Source organism: Schistocerca serialis, chromosome 10, assembly GCF_023864345.2.
Source record: "Schistocerca serialis cubense isolate TAMUIC-IGC-003099 chromosome 10, iqSchSeri2.2, whole genome shotgun sequence".
Lineage (NCBI taxonomy): Eukaryota > Metazoa > Arthropoda > Insecta > Orthoptera > Acrididae > Schistocerca > Schistocerca serialis.
In genome coordinates this window covers 61,116,497-61,132,056 of record NC_064647.1, presented here as the reverse complement: position 1 = coordinate 61,132,056, position 15,560 = coordinate 61,116,497, and the positions used below count along the sequence as shown (strand labels likewise).

The 15,560-nt window shown below is 41.4% G+C and overlaps 1 protein-coding gene across 2 annotated transcripts in view; it reads right to left on the bottom strand.

Annotated features, from left to right (window-relative positions):
- Positions 1-339: 339 nt before the first annotated feature.
- LOC126424756 (zinc finger protein 571-like) overlaps positions 340-15,560 on the bottom strand; it is a 125,856-nt gene continuing 110,635 nt past the window's right edge. The window contains exon 6 of one of the 2 annotated variants that reach the window (XM_050087492.1): positions 340-1,900. In XM_050087492.1, the coding sequence (XP_049943449.1) occupies positions 1,177-1,900 (724 nt within the window). In that variant the 3' untranslated portion in view covers positions 340-1,176. The remainder of the gene's footprint in view (positions 1,901-15,560) is intronic. The other variant, XM_050087493.1, reaches the window with a different exon arrangement.

Here is a 15,560-nt window from a genome sequence, read left to right as displayed (position 1 = left end):
TAGATTGCTGTTTGGTCTCAGGAGTATAGTAATGTATCCATGTTTCACCCACAGCGACTAAACGACGCTTAAAGTCCTGTGGATTCTTCCTGAACAGCTGCAGATCATCCTTGCAACATTTCACACGATTCCATTTTTGGTCAATCGTGAGCAATAGCAGAACCCATCTTGCAGATAGCTTTCTCATGTCCAAATATTTATGCAAAATATTATGTACCCGTTCAGTCATCCATCTCCATCTCATGTATTTTATCAATGACTTCTGGAGTTGTAACCTCCATTGGGCGTTCAGAACGTTCAGCATCACTTGTGCCCATATGGCCACTCCAAAAATTTTGAAACCACTTATACTGTTCTACGCGAAGGTGCAGAGTCACCGTAATGTTTATCAAGCTTCTCTTTAGTCTCCTGAGGCGTTTTGCCTTTCATAAAGGAATGTTTAATGACCACACGAAATTCTTTTTCGTCCATTTTTTGACAATCACTCGACTTCCTTGATTCACACGAATGCCAAACACAAAGAAATAGACCAATATGGCTGAAACTTGGTGCGCGTTATTTCCAAAGATGCTACTAACTGAACATGACCTCGATACGCGCTGGTGGTGCCATCTCTCGGACTTTGCACGGACTTTTCAAACACCCCTCGTAGGTGATATGCTAAGCGTAAAGCACTAGAACAATGGAAATATAGAAGAAAGAAATCAAGCGTGGTGCCTCTAGAGCAGATTATTTTTTTGGTCAGGCTATTGTTTTTATTTGCAAAATAGAAATTTTAGATTACGTGCTGGAATTTTCTGATATGTATGGTAATTTTACAGCCCTGAACACATAATTCCAACTCTTCGAGCTATCGACATGGATAACAAATAATAGTTTAAAGGAATAGGTAGGTTCAAGATGTCTGGGGGAAAAATGTGTAAACAGAATCATTTAGTGATCGTCTTTGTCTGCTATGCCGGAATTTCTGAAACTCAGTCTGGAAAAGCCTACCTCAAACAAAATGGAAGTGTACAGAGCACAAACATATGTGACATATGCATACGCAGACAAAGCTATGGGCAAAAAGGTAGTTAGTATTAATTAGGTACAACAAGCTTCATAAGACGCGTCGTAGTCACACGACTCCATGTGGGTGTATAAAGTCTAATGGAGCACATCACAGCCGTGCGGGCATTAGCACGAGTGCACACGCGAGTGAGTCTTCAGGCTCGAACTCTGGTTGAATGTCTTGTGACAGATCTCACAAATGTATGGGCGTTCGCCGGAGTGCACTCTCGAGTGTCTCCTGAGATTGCTTCCACATATGAACGCCTTGTGACACACTTCACAGGTATAGGGATGTTCCCCTGTGTGCACACGCGAGTGTTTCTTCAGGTTGGTGCTACTTACGAATGTCTTCTGACACACTTTACAAACATATGGGCGTTCACCTGTGTGCACTCGCGAGTGGATCTTGAGGCTGCTCTCACACGACAACACTTTGTGGCACACTTCGCAGATGTAAGGTCCGTCGCCGGTGTGCTGACGTAAGTGGTTCTTCAGGTGGGTGTTGCTTGGAAATGTCTCGTGACAGACGTCACAACTATACGGGCGTTCGCCAGTGTGCCGGCGTAAGTGGATCTTCCAGCCGCCCCTACTTACGAATGTTTTGTGACACACACTGCAGGAATACGGAAATTCTTTGTCCTCGGTCAGGCCCAGGGACTGTGCAGTTGTCTCCCTGCCGGTGGCGAGATTGTGCACACTCTGCAGCGTACCCCTGTCGCGTTCACAGAACGCTACCTGATTGGGGCTGCATTGTTTGGTGTTGCTCGGTCCTGTAGACACACCACCTCCGCTAGCCAAACTGCCACTGCCATCCGTTTCCTTGTCGTCTTCCTTGCCAACGGGGATATTACTGCGGAATTGTGAAAAAAAATAGGTTTAAGAAAGTTTTGCCATAACATTACACTATTAGGATATGAAAAATAACATTGAAATATGCTACATCTGTTGCACAAGTCAAATGAAAGCCCCCTCAATGTGTTTCATACGAGATGGTCTGCAAACAATACTATAAATGATAACGATAATGCATCTACATCAGAGATATGCTTCATTCTTGGTCCGAATGAATTTGTAAATATATCATTGATTATTGACGGCCATTACATGAACCAAATTCACTGACAGCGATGTTATTGCAACGTGAAGGGTCAGAAAGCATGAACTTCTATTAGTGCTCCACCAGATGTACTAAATTCTCCGAAATGGTCAGCGCAACTCTAAAACATACTACACTACTGGCCATTAAAACTGCTACGCCACGAAGATGACGTGTTACAGACGCGAAATTTAACCGACAGGAAGAAGATGCTGTGATATGCAGATAATTAGCTTTTCAGAGCATTCACACAAGGTTGGTGCCGGTGGCGACACCTACAACGTGGTAACGTGAGGAAAGTGTCCAACCGATTTCTCATACACAAACAGCAGTTGACCGGCGTTGCCTGATGAAACGTTGTTGTGATGATTCGTGTAAGGAGGAGAAATGCGTACCATCACGTTTCCGACTTTGATAAAGGTCGGATTGTAGCCTATCGCGATTGCGGTTTATCGTATCGCGACATTGCTGCTCGCGTTGGTCGAGATCCAGTGACTGTTAGCACAATATGGAATCGGTGGGTTCAGGAGGGTAATACGGAACGCCGTGCTGGATCCCAACGGCCTCGTATCACTAGCAGTCGAGATGACAGACATCTTATCCGCATGGATGTAACGGATCGTGCAGCCACGTCTCGATCCCTGAGTCAACAGATGTGGACGTTTTCAAGACAACAACCATCTGCACGAACAGTTCGACGACGTTTGCAGCAGCACGGACTATCAGCTCGGAGACCATGGCTGCGGTTACCCTTGACGCTGCACCACAGACAGGAGCGCCTGCGATGGTGTACTCAACGACTAACCTGGGTGCACGAATGGCAAAACGTCATTTTTTCGGATGAATCCAGGTTCTGTTTGCAGGATAGTGATGGTCGCATCCGTGTTTGGCGACATCACGGTGAACGCACATTGGAAGCGTGTATTCGTCATCGTCATACTGGCGTATCACCCAGCGTGATGGTATGGGGTGCAATTTGTTACACGTCTCGGTCACCTCTTGTTCGCACTGACGGCATTTTGAACAGTGGACGTTACATTTCAGATGTGTTACGACCTGTGGCTCTACCCTTCATTCGATCCCAGTGAAACCCTACATTTCAGCAGGATAATGCACGACCGCATATTGCAGGTCCTGTACGAGCCTTTTTGGATACAGAAAATGTTCGACTGCTGGCCTGGCCGGCACATTCCCCAGATGTCTCACCAATTGAAAACGTCTGGTCAATGGTGGCCGAGCAACTAGGTCGTCACAATACGCCAGTCACTACTCTTGATGAACTGTGGTATCGTGTTGAAGCTGCATGAGCAGCTGTAGCTGTACACGCCGTCCAAGCTCTGTTTGACTCAATGCCCAGGCGTATCAAGGCCGTTATTACGGCCGGAGGTGGTTGTTCTGCGTACTGATTTCTCAGGATCTATGCACCCAAATTGCGTGCAAATGTAATCACATGTCAGTTCTAGTATGATATATTTGTCCATTGAATATCCGTTTATATCTGCATTTCTTCTTGGTGTAGCAATTTTAATTGCCAGTAGTGTATTTGAACATTATTCAAAGAGCTCTTCACTTGAAATGAACAGTTGTCCAGTTACAATTACTTGATAGCTGACGCCTGACACTTGGCGCTTCAGCGTTGCCGCATCGACTGCCGGCTATCGCTCGGTTATGGGCGACACACAAACACGACGGAGCTTTGTTGGGAGTGGCTGCCACGAGGTATGTCGGAAATGCGAGACGCTCCGCCGACAGGTGATCTCAAGTGACCAGTGACTGAGCTGCGGCAGATAACGCCTTTTGTTGCTCTGAGTTAAAACTCACGACCTATGCTGACCACAATCTCGTGAAGTGCAATGTACCTGAGAAAGCGGCGGTCAACATTCTGCGGCAGAACTCAAATCACGATCGCTTTGTTTACGCCGTTCAAGCTAACCTCTACGAGCAAACTCAAGACAGAAAAAAATCTGGTGTCATCGCTAGACGCAATTCGTAATTCCTCGCTGTTACTGGTTACCTGAAACTATACTCGCACCAGCTACCCGATCTGCTGCATGAGCAGTCCTCGTTCGCACTTGGCTGCAAATTATAGGCGTGACAGGCATATTCCAAACAAAGACAGAATGATAGAAAGAAAAATAATAGCAAATAAAAAGGTCAATACGATGATGAAAATGACACGGCAAAGAACTAGAAATCAAAAAAACTTACCTTAAAACCGATTAACTGAGTAAAAATAATAGACTTTTATGATTAAATTTAAAAATAAAAAATTTCGCTATATTGGTCGAGATTCGAACCTACTGCCTTCTATAGGTCAGGTATGTACGCTAATCATTGCCCTACGGCACAAAACTGCGATAAGTAGTTACATTTATGACTGGTGCTCCAGTCGAAACGATGAATTGAATCCTTCAAAAATTGCTTCACGTAATGTCGTGCGAAGCTTATCTGATGCAAGCCGATCTCTGCGGTTATGATAACTATATTCTGACACTCAATCGCATCTTGTGCGAAAGTGTATTGTAGTGTTTGGTTAGTGCTGTGTATGAAACGCGTGTATCTCGTTAGGCGAGCGCTCGCGTGCGTGTTTGTGTGTGTGTTTTTTTGTTATCATACGAAATAAAATGGCCAGACTCATGATTCGGGATCCAAACACATCAAGAAAGAATCCCGGACAAGAAACTGGCAGTGAACTGACCAATTGTTATGCCAGTTTGGCAACGACGATCAGTTCTGGCGTGACGTAGAGAGCTTTGACTGGAGGAAACTCGCTCCAACGCATGAAGTGTCAACTACCAAGTAGTTTTCATCGGACTAAAGTAATGTTGGGACGTGTTAGGGCTCTGTCCCGTCGGCCCTCCTACCACCAGAAGTCACTTTCACAGAAACTAGTGAGCGACCCTGTCTAGACACCAACTAGGTGTGCTCTTTAGTTACGAAAAGACAACGTAAAGTTTCTAGTTCGGTCGTGTTGAGTGAGAGAGTCACAACAGTGCGCTGAAATTGTACGACCGGCACGGTGACGTGATTACTATGCATTTGAAGGTGATGTAAAGTTCCATAATGGAATTTTTCTTGAACACTGTGACGTAAAGGATGTTATCCTGGAAGAAAAGTTTTCACTGGAATAAGCTGAGATTTTGTTGAGACATGAGTACACAATGGTGGTACGGCGTGTTTGGAAAGTCGATGTGCAGGTTACGTTAAAGGTTCGAAACAAAGTTGGCAGAACTGTTTTTTCATAGTCAATTTTTCCTTTTTTTTAAATTTATTCTACTGTTAAGTAACATCTGACTGTTTGGTTCCGTGGATGAAAGTTATTGAATGTGATATCTAACATCTAATGTTTAGATTTTCTATTTGTTTTCAAATTACGGTGCTTTCAAGTAAGGAACGCACTTTTCTTGTCGAACACGTGCTTCGACAAGGCGATAAAAACAAATATTTAGTGGAGGAGGCATTTTCTGAAAAATTCTTGGAAACAGTTCTACCTCATCATAATGCAGTTCGTCGACGTATTGAGAAATTTTAAGAGACAGGCTCAGTGTAAGAACTTGAAGAATACCTATACTAAACGAACAGAAGTTGTTAGATGCTTCTGACTATGCAGCAGGGCCCAGCAAAATCACTGCACACGTTCGCGCAAGAGAAACATATCGGACTTGCAACCGCGCGAAAAGTAGTTAGGCAAACACTGAAATTGTTCCCGTATAAGGTGACAGCAATTCAAGAATTGGAAGATGCCAGTATTGAAATGTGAAATCCGTTGCTACAAATGGTTTACATTTTTTGCTAGGAGGAATACCACTGATAGCTTCTACACAGACGAGCCCTGGTTCCATCTCTCTGGTCATGTCAAGACACAAAACACACGACAATGGCCAACGGGGAATTCTCCTGCTATGCTTGAAACGCCATTGCATGATCAGAGCACTGGAGTCTGAGCAGCAGGATTATATTATTTTTCGAAGAAATTGTGAACAGTAAACATTACGGTTTAATAGCGGGCGATTTCATTGGCCGGCTAATGGAAGATGAAATCAACTACTCGAAGTTTCACTGCGCACACAGCTAACATCACAACGCCTCTCTGCAAGAGTGTTTGGAGAAAGTCTCAAATACGACCCGCTCGCTTCCCGGATCCCGCGAAACCACCCCTTTTTTTCTTGAGGATAGCAAAATTTGCAATGTATCGCAATCGCCTATGCATGCATTGTGGCCCAAAAACGTAAGTAACTGCGCATATCACAGTCAGATATGCGGAAAGTGTTATCTCTTAAAATTAACAAAACAACTCTGCGACAAGAAACAATTTATTTAGGACACTGAACAGTGTATTAGGTAACCTTAAGCAGCTAAGTACTAATCTGTAAATAATTGTATTAGTCTGTGTGAATCCCTAATCGTTTTTATATAGCATCGACCTGTTGTTAAGCTGTTTTTTGGAGAGGAAATTCTAAGTAATGAAACATAACTATCATTTGAAATACTTCATTAATATAATACAGTATTTTGTTCGGGTTATATTTTTTGATGGCACACAGGATACTTAGATGCAAATATAATAAAGGTTATGAAGCCACAGAATAATGCTATATCCACCTATGATAAACTCTAGTAGTAAGTTCTGGGAGAAAGTTTACATCTACAACCCCAACGATATCCATAATCCATAAATAAATGCCAATGCACGGCGTATGGTGCTTCCCATTGCACCACACACAGAAGCTGAAGTCACCCATTCTCCGACAGCCAATGAGTGTACAGCAGAGTTCTGAGCGCCCTGCTGTGAATGTCGTAGCCAACATTTTATTCATCTTCAATTGTCATTGACCATATATATAACGGAATAGATTTCATCTCTTATACATAATACCGACATACACAGTTACAGAAATATAGGCACGCATTTTAAATTCTAACGTATGTTCACAATCCGTACACCAAACAATTTTGTTATATCATAAAATGGAGCTTCAGTCAACCAGTTAAACATTTTTATTTGAAATAATTTACAAGACGTGGAGCGTGCTGATGCTGGTAATTTGTTAAAAGATTTTTAGGGAGCTGACTCTGGGAAAGGGGGATGCTTTTACCAATTTGTCTTGGAATATCCGTTTTAATTTTTTCCCTAGTGTTGTTCAGGTGTATATCTCTTCTTATTTGATATTCTTTTACATACAATTTAATGTATAGCGAAGTGACATACACAGGTTGTTCTATGCAACACGCAATGTTACGGCTGGCCTTCATAAATCACGCACGAGATTTTGATATTCTCTGGCTCGCTATGCACAGGCTATTAGGCCTACGGAAGGAATGAACAGGACCTTTTTGTAGGAAACAGGGTACTTAAATTTTATACTGGGATACGTTTTCCCCAGAGGCCGTAATTTTCAAGTTACTCAAGAACGGCCTACAAAAGCGATCTTCAAACGCACACCCTCACTCCCCCACCGGTCAGGATTTCTACTGTGTTGCTAATGGCACTCTCTCCTGCCACTGCACAACTATTCGCCACTGATTCATCCTGTATACAGGGTGGTATATTGATCGTGACCGGGCCAAATATCTCACGAAATAAGCGTCAAACGAAAAAACTACATAGAACGAAACTTGTCTAGCTTGAAGGGAGAAACCAGATGGCGCTATGGTTGGCCCCCTAGGTGGCGTTGCCATAGGTCAAGCGGATATAAACTGCGTTTTTTAAAACAGGAATCCCCAATTTTGATTACATATTCGTGTAGTATGTAAACAAATATGACTGTTATAGTTGGACCACTTTTTTCGCTTTGTGATAGATGGCGCCGTAATAGTCACAAACATATGGCTCACAATTTTAGACGAACAGTTGGTAACAGGTAGGTTTTTTAAATTAAAATATAGAACGCGGGTACGTTTGAACATTTTATTTCAGTTGTTCCAATGTCATACACGTACCTTTGTGAACTTACCATTTCTGAGAACGCATGCTGTTACAGCGTGATTACCTGTAAATGCAATAAATGCTCAAAATGATGTCCGTCAACCTCAATGCATTTGGCAATACGTGTAACGACATTCCTCTCAATACCGAGTAGTTCGTCTTTCGTTATGTTCGCACATGCCTTGACAATGCGCTGATGCATGTTTTCAGGCGTTGTCGGTGGATCACGATAGCAAATATCCTTCGACTTTCCCCACAGAAAGAAATCCGGGGACGTCAGATCCGGCAAACGTGCGGGCCGTGGTATGGTGCTTCGACGACCGAACCACCTGTCAAGAAATATGATATTCAGTACCGCTTCAATCGCACGCGAGCTATGTGCCGGACATCCATCATGTTGGAAGTACATCGCCATTCTGTCATGCAGTGAAACATCTTGTAGTAACATCGGTAGAACATTACGTAGGAAATCAGCATACACTGAGCCATTTAGATTGCCATCGATAAAATGCGGGCCAATTATCCTTCCTCCCATAATGCCGCACCATACATTAACCCGCCAGGGTCGCTGATGTTCCACTTGTCGCAGCCATCGTGGATTTTCCGTTGCCCAACTGTGCAAATTATGCCGGTTTACGTTACCGCTGTAGGTGAATGACGCTTCGTCGCTAAATAGAACGCGTGCTAAAAATCTGTCATCGTCCCGTAATTTCTCTTGTGCTCAGTGGCAGAACTGTACACGACGTTCAAAGTCGTCGCCATGCAATTCCTGGTGCATAGAAATATGGTACGGGTGCAATCCATGTAGCATTCTCAACACCGACGTTTTTGAGATTCCCGATTCTCGCGCAATTTGTTTGCTACTGATGTGCGGATTAGCCGCGACAGCAGCTAAAACACCTACCTGGGCATCATCATTTGTTGCAGGTCGTGGTTGATGTTTCACATGTGGCTGAACACTTCCTGTTTCTTTAAATAACGTAACTATCCGGCGAACGAACGAACACTTGGATGATGTCGTCCAGGATACCGAGCAGCGTATATAGCACATGCCCGTTGGGCATTTTGAACACAAAAGCAATACATCAAGACGATATCGACCTTTTCCGCAATTGGTAAACGGTCCATTTTAACACGGGTAATGCGGAAAGGTACGTGATACCACGTACTTATACGTTTATGACTATTACAACGCCATCTATCACGAAGCGAAAAAAGTGGTCCTACTAAAACATTCATATTTCTTTACGCACTACACGAATATGTAATGGGGGTTCCTACTTTTAAAGAAACGCAGTTGATGTCTGTTTGACCTATGGCAGCGCCATCTAGCGGGCCAACCACAGCGCCACCTGGTTTCCCTCTTCAAACTAGACGAGTTTCGTTTTGTGTAGTTTTTTCGTTTGATGCATATTTCATGAGATATTTGGCCCGGTCACTATCAATGGACCACCCTGTATATACAGCTTTACCAGGTCTACAAATATGAAACCGGAATTTCCCTATAGATGGTGCTAGCCGTCAGTGTACGGCCCGTGAGACCGCGTCGGCAGCGCCATGTGCTTCCTGTAACGGCTGACGACGAGTATCAACACACAGTAACCCAAGTTCTATACAACGGTATCTGTTTCAAACCCGTAAAGACGTCGGGTTTTTTGCCTACGAACTACGATTTTCGGACAGCTCTGGTTTTCTGTTATCATTTGAAGAAAACTGCTGCAGAACCGCATCGAATGGTTGTTGAAGATTTCAGCGAACGTGCGCTTGGGAAAACACAGTGTTTCGAGTGGTTCAAAAAATTCAAAAGTGGGGATTTTGACGTGAGAAACGGCGAGCGCGGAAAACTACCGAAAGAGTTCGAAGACAACGAATTGCAGGCCTTATTGGCTGAAGATGATACTCAAACTCAACAGGAGCTCGCGGAACAATTGAATGTGACGAAGAAAGTCGTTTCTCTCCGGTTAAAAGCTATGGGAAAGGTGCAGAAAGTGGGAAAATGGGTTCTGCATGAACTGAATGAAAGACAGCAAGCAAATCGAACGACCGCTTGTGAAATGCTGCTCGCCAAATTGAAAAAAAAAAAAGTATTTTCTCCACCGAATAGTGACAGGTGATGAAAAATGTATACACTTTGAGAATCCTAAGCGTCTTAAATCGTGGGTGAATCCAGGCAAACCATCGACATCCACTGCAAGACCAAATCGCTTTGGGAAAAACACAATACTGCGATCAGAAGGGTGTCAGCTATTATGAGCTGCCAAAACTTAATGAAACCGTTAACACTGATCGCCACCAACAGGAAATGATCGACTTAAATCGAGCATTACGCGAAAAACAACCGGAATATGGAAAAAGGCAACACAGAGTCATATTGCTCCATGACAATGCCCCATCATGCACAGCAAAACGGACCAGGGAAACGATCGAGGCGTTCAGTTGGGAAATGCTGGGGCATGCGGCCTATTCTCCAGACTTGGCTGCGTCAAATTATCATCTATTTGCATCTCACTGAACAATGCCTCAATGGAAATGTACGAAAATAGCTCGCTGACTGGTTAGCTTCAAAAGAAGAACTGTTTTTCTATTTTTCTTCTTCGCGTGACATTCATAGCCTTTCGGAGAGGTGGGAGAAATGTATAAATAGCAATGGAGATTATTTTGAATAAAATATTGTATCAGTTTCAGACAACAGATGTGAAACTATTTCAACCAAATTCCGGTTTCATATTTCTACACCTGGTACAACTTTAAGTATATTAAGTATTCGAAACAGATGTCGACTGTGATCTCTAGGATTTTTCTTATGACGTTCCTTTTGTACCTTCAATATGTCACTTACCTGTGTAGAGTGCTCCATACCAGATGTCCATAAGAAATTGACACTGGAACACTCGAAGATACATCAGTGTTAAATATTCTGAAATAATTAAATCTCTCAGTTTGTACATTAGACATGTTACTCTTGATATTCTTCTGGAGATATGACCGAAGAGTTCTCCCCATGTCAACTTGAAGTTAATATAAAATCCTAAAAGTTTAACCGTTCTTTTTTTTTTTGTATTGTTAGATAGTCCTAACAGAAGGTGATGGGTCTTGTCCGGGTATCACAAAAGTTTACTCAAGGAGAATCATTTGACTGCAACATGATATTTGTTGCAATACTGATGTGTCTTGATGAGTTGTTAACTACCGTAGTGAAATCTGCACAGCAGATCGCAGAGTGGGGAACACGCTGTGGCAAATCGACGAAAAAGAATGGTCCAACAACTGATCCCTGTCACTACCTGTCTCAATATTTTTCGTCAGAGAATGTCTGTTTCTCAGTGAGGCATATAATTACTTTTACTGGTGTATTATGTACCTTATAACATTCATGCTCCTAAAGTAATATTCAAAGACTTGACTTGGGTCACATAAAACAAATGAGACTTCATTCTTAGTTTGAAAAGCAGTGATTATCTGGTTTAAAATTTAAAAAATTACTGAAATTGTATCTTTCCCCGCCTGAAAGGGCATTTTTTCTTCAAAATAATCACTTAAAATCTTAAACATGGCTGCAAAACAGCAACTGTGTAATTCAGAATGCACTGAAAACTTAGCCAACCACCCAGTTGCAAATAAAGGTTTTTATGCCTTGACCATGGTTTAGATATTTGTAAAAATATCTTCTTCAGAAGTAATGGCGCTAAAAATGAATACACCAGTTAAAAAATAATTATTTTTTTTACAAACATAATAAAATATTAATAGAAAAATATTTGTAAAGTAAACGTACTCACTTATTACATCTCATAATGCAATAGGCGTTACAGGATAAAATATTTGCGTAAGTTACATGAACATTATGTCTGAGACTAAGGCCAACAGCTACAAATACACAGACTAAGGCGACCAGGAAAACTGGGCTAAATAAGGCGCTAAATACATGCACGTAAAAACCGCGCCTTGGTTGTGTCGAATAACAGCATTTTATAATAAAGAAAGTATGAAAATTCCTCTACAAGGCTATTAAAATATAAAAATTTACAGGTATACATTCTGTATAATATTCTTAATACATCTACTGACAGAGTAATATTGTACATAAATTCAGCGTGCAGAAAGATAGAGATTTGTTGTATGTATTTAGCGCTCTCTGTGGCCCAGTGTTCCTGGTCGTCTGAGTCTGAATATTTGTACCAGTTGGCCTTAGTCTCTGACGTAAGGTACATGTAACTTACGCAAGTATTTTATCTTGTGAGGCCTAGTGTATCATGTGATGTAATAAGTGAGTACGTTTACTTCACAAATATTTTTCCATTAATATTTTATTATGTTTGTAAAAAAAATTATTTTTCAATTGGTGTATACATTTCTCGCGCCAATACTTCAAAAGAAGATTTTTTACAAGTATCTACACCATAGTTAAGGGATAATAATTATTTGCAACTGGTTGGCTGATTTTTCAATCTAATAATGACTTAGTTGACTTCAATAAGAGCTCGGAATATTTTGGAAATTATAAGCGCTATTGTGACAGGTCGATACTTCTGGTGGAGATTTTTGTCTCATTTTTAAAAAATTGATAAAGCTTTTAAAATTTTTAATGATTCACGGAACACTCCAAACTGAAAACGTTTTGTTAAAAATATATGCTAAAAGTTCACAAATCAGTTTTCTTGATAATTATCCACAGTTTTAGAGTTGGAGGATATTTTACCACTATTACGACATCAGTGGATGTGATAATTTTCCATTCAAAAGACTTGTTTCTCTGGCAACTGCTTCCCAAGTAGTTCACTTGCAGATGTGTCGGCCGTGTTGATAATGTTTCCAATTCCTTTCACTGAAGACTCAAAGAACTGGTTCAGTTGGTCTGGTTCACGTGACACTTTTTGTGTGTGGGTAGGAGAGTGTTCTCGTGTGACAATCTGCCATGCTGCTTCGCACTTGTTTGGAACGATTTCTATTAAACTTTCACAGTCTAAGCTTACTCTTATACAATCTTTTATATTTCACGTATGTCCTATACTCTGTATCTACCTGTTTAGTGCCTATCTTACAGTTATTTTTATATACACTTCAGAGTAACAAGATGTGTTCCCTAATGCTTCAAGTTCTTTAGTATACTAGTTTGGTAACTTTGTTTTAGACTTACCTTTGAAATTAATCTTTCTTAGAGGAGAAACGTGTACCACACATCAATATATTGATTAAAGAATCAACCAAGTGTAGATTCAAAACTAGACTGTTCAATCTGTGTTTCATACATAAAATCCGATTTTATGCAACTTAGTGCCGGCCGCGGTGGTCTAGCGGTTCTAGGCGCTCAGTCCGGAACCGCGCGATCGCTACAGTCGCAGGTTCAAATCCTGCCTCGGGCATGGATGTGTGTGATGTCCTTAGGTTGGTTAAGTTTATGTAGTTCTACGTTCTAGGGGACTGATGGCCACAGATGTTAAGTCCCATAGTGCTCTGAGCCATTTTTACAACTTAGTCTGTCAGCAAACACGTTCACAAGCTCATCTTTCTGGCTTCCCACTCAAGTCACTAAATTTTCTTCATAGACGGTATTACTGATGTGACATCACAGTTCGCTGTAGCATGCGAAGAGTAATCGTTCATGGCCAAAAAACATCCACCTGCATGACTAACAGCAAAAATCTCACTAGAGATATTAACAATAATATGATTTAAGAAGTGTTTTTACGAGTAACACTTTTATTTGTTCAGAATAAATTTCAATAATTTATCCAGTTTACTGATTGTGGAGCTCTGTGGCTGCGGATTATGTGTTATTTTATAAATAGAGCAACGAACCAGTTTTTGAAAAATGTGGCTGGTTGCTATGTATAAAGGAATAAGTTTAATGGCCTTAAGTTAACGAAAAGAGACCTTGATTTAGGATTGTCAGAGTTTTGACATTTCTGCACTGAAGTCACCACATATAGTGATATCTTCATTTTTTCTTTAATACTTCTTTCACAATACTTTCAAAAATTTTGAAGAATATTTCCACAACTCCATGCGGAGACGTAAAAAGTCTTAGAACTACCACGCTCTGTATGTGATCTGAGGCGTTTCCAAAGTTCTCGGGTGTACTCTCAGATCCAGTTGTCGGAGGTCGACAACATTTCGACTCTTCCGCTGTCATCAGATGGTGCTGCTCGAATGATGTGTCTGCTACGTACTGGCAGTATTTATGTCAGCCTAGTACTGGCTCCCACGCCTAGCTCAGTTTGAAGCCCACGTGTCTGTTGATTAGATTATCAGTCACATTGACTTCAATCGCTTTTTTGAAAATGGAGCCCCAAAATTTTTAGGTGGTAGCTAGGACTTTCGTTTGCTGGTAATTCATTTTACGTCCACTTCCAATGCAGTGTTCTGCTGTTACACAATTGTTGGGCTGTAGCATGCTGTGCATCGATCTTCGGATGTGCGGAACGTCTGTACAATACAAGTTTTTTCGCATTCACACGGAACATGGTACACTCCCGCTTTTTTGACGCCCGGGTCGTCTTCCACCGTCCCACATAAAGCTCGTGTTTTGGCTGGCGGGCTTTCCGCAGTAGTCTGCAAATTTTTGAACATACATTGCCAGCAAACGGTATGAAAGCGTTCTTCTTGTCGCCATCTTTCGTTTTTTCGGCCTCCATGTTGTTGTGAATATTGTTCTTTACTGTCACGCTGCGTAAGACGACAAACAGGAATTCTCGTACCAGTATTCATAAGACAATAGCTATGTCAAATTCAACAAAAAATAACTAATTACTGCATCCTACTTTAGAAAATCAGACACACGGCAATTCAGGATGTAGATTCTTCCCTCACAGACAGTCACGTTCAAACAAATATGGAAAAGTTACCTAATTCGAATAGGAATGTGTTTGCAAGCTTAAATGTTTCTTTTGTCAATGACACACCTCCTTCAACTTCACAGGTTTTAGTTTCCAGGCGGGGAATCCCCCACAACACAGACATTGCAAAGTCAAGTCACAACAGACGTAGACAATGAGAATAGTGATGAACCACTCACCACACAATGATTAACGGCAGCTCTTCAAAGACCAATGATTTTGGGACAATGCTTCAGATGTTACTCGCAGAAAACAACAAAATTCTGGCGACACATCTTGACAACAAACAGGAAAGTAACAACATTCTCGCGACTCAACAACCAGAAAGTAATAAAACGTTAGCGACACATCTTGACACAAAACAGAAAGAAAGTAACAAAATTCTATCAAGTCATATTGACCAAAAATTGCGAAAGCACTTGAGAATTAGCTAACAAACCACAATTACACAAAATTAAATAAAATTTCTGGCCATTTAGAAGCGCTTGCAGTAATCAAACACAGTTGCAGACCTCATTTTCGCAACGAGTTGTTGAAGTAGATAATCAGTTAAAAAATATCAAAGAAACAATGCACGAAGAGAAACATTTGCTTCTTAAGAAAATACATAAAGCAGTTGCCAGTGCTGCAGTCGCAAGACGACAACGTAAAA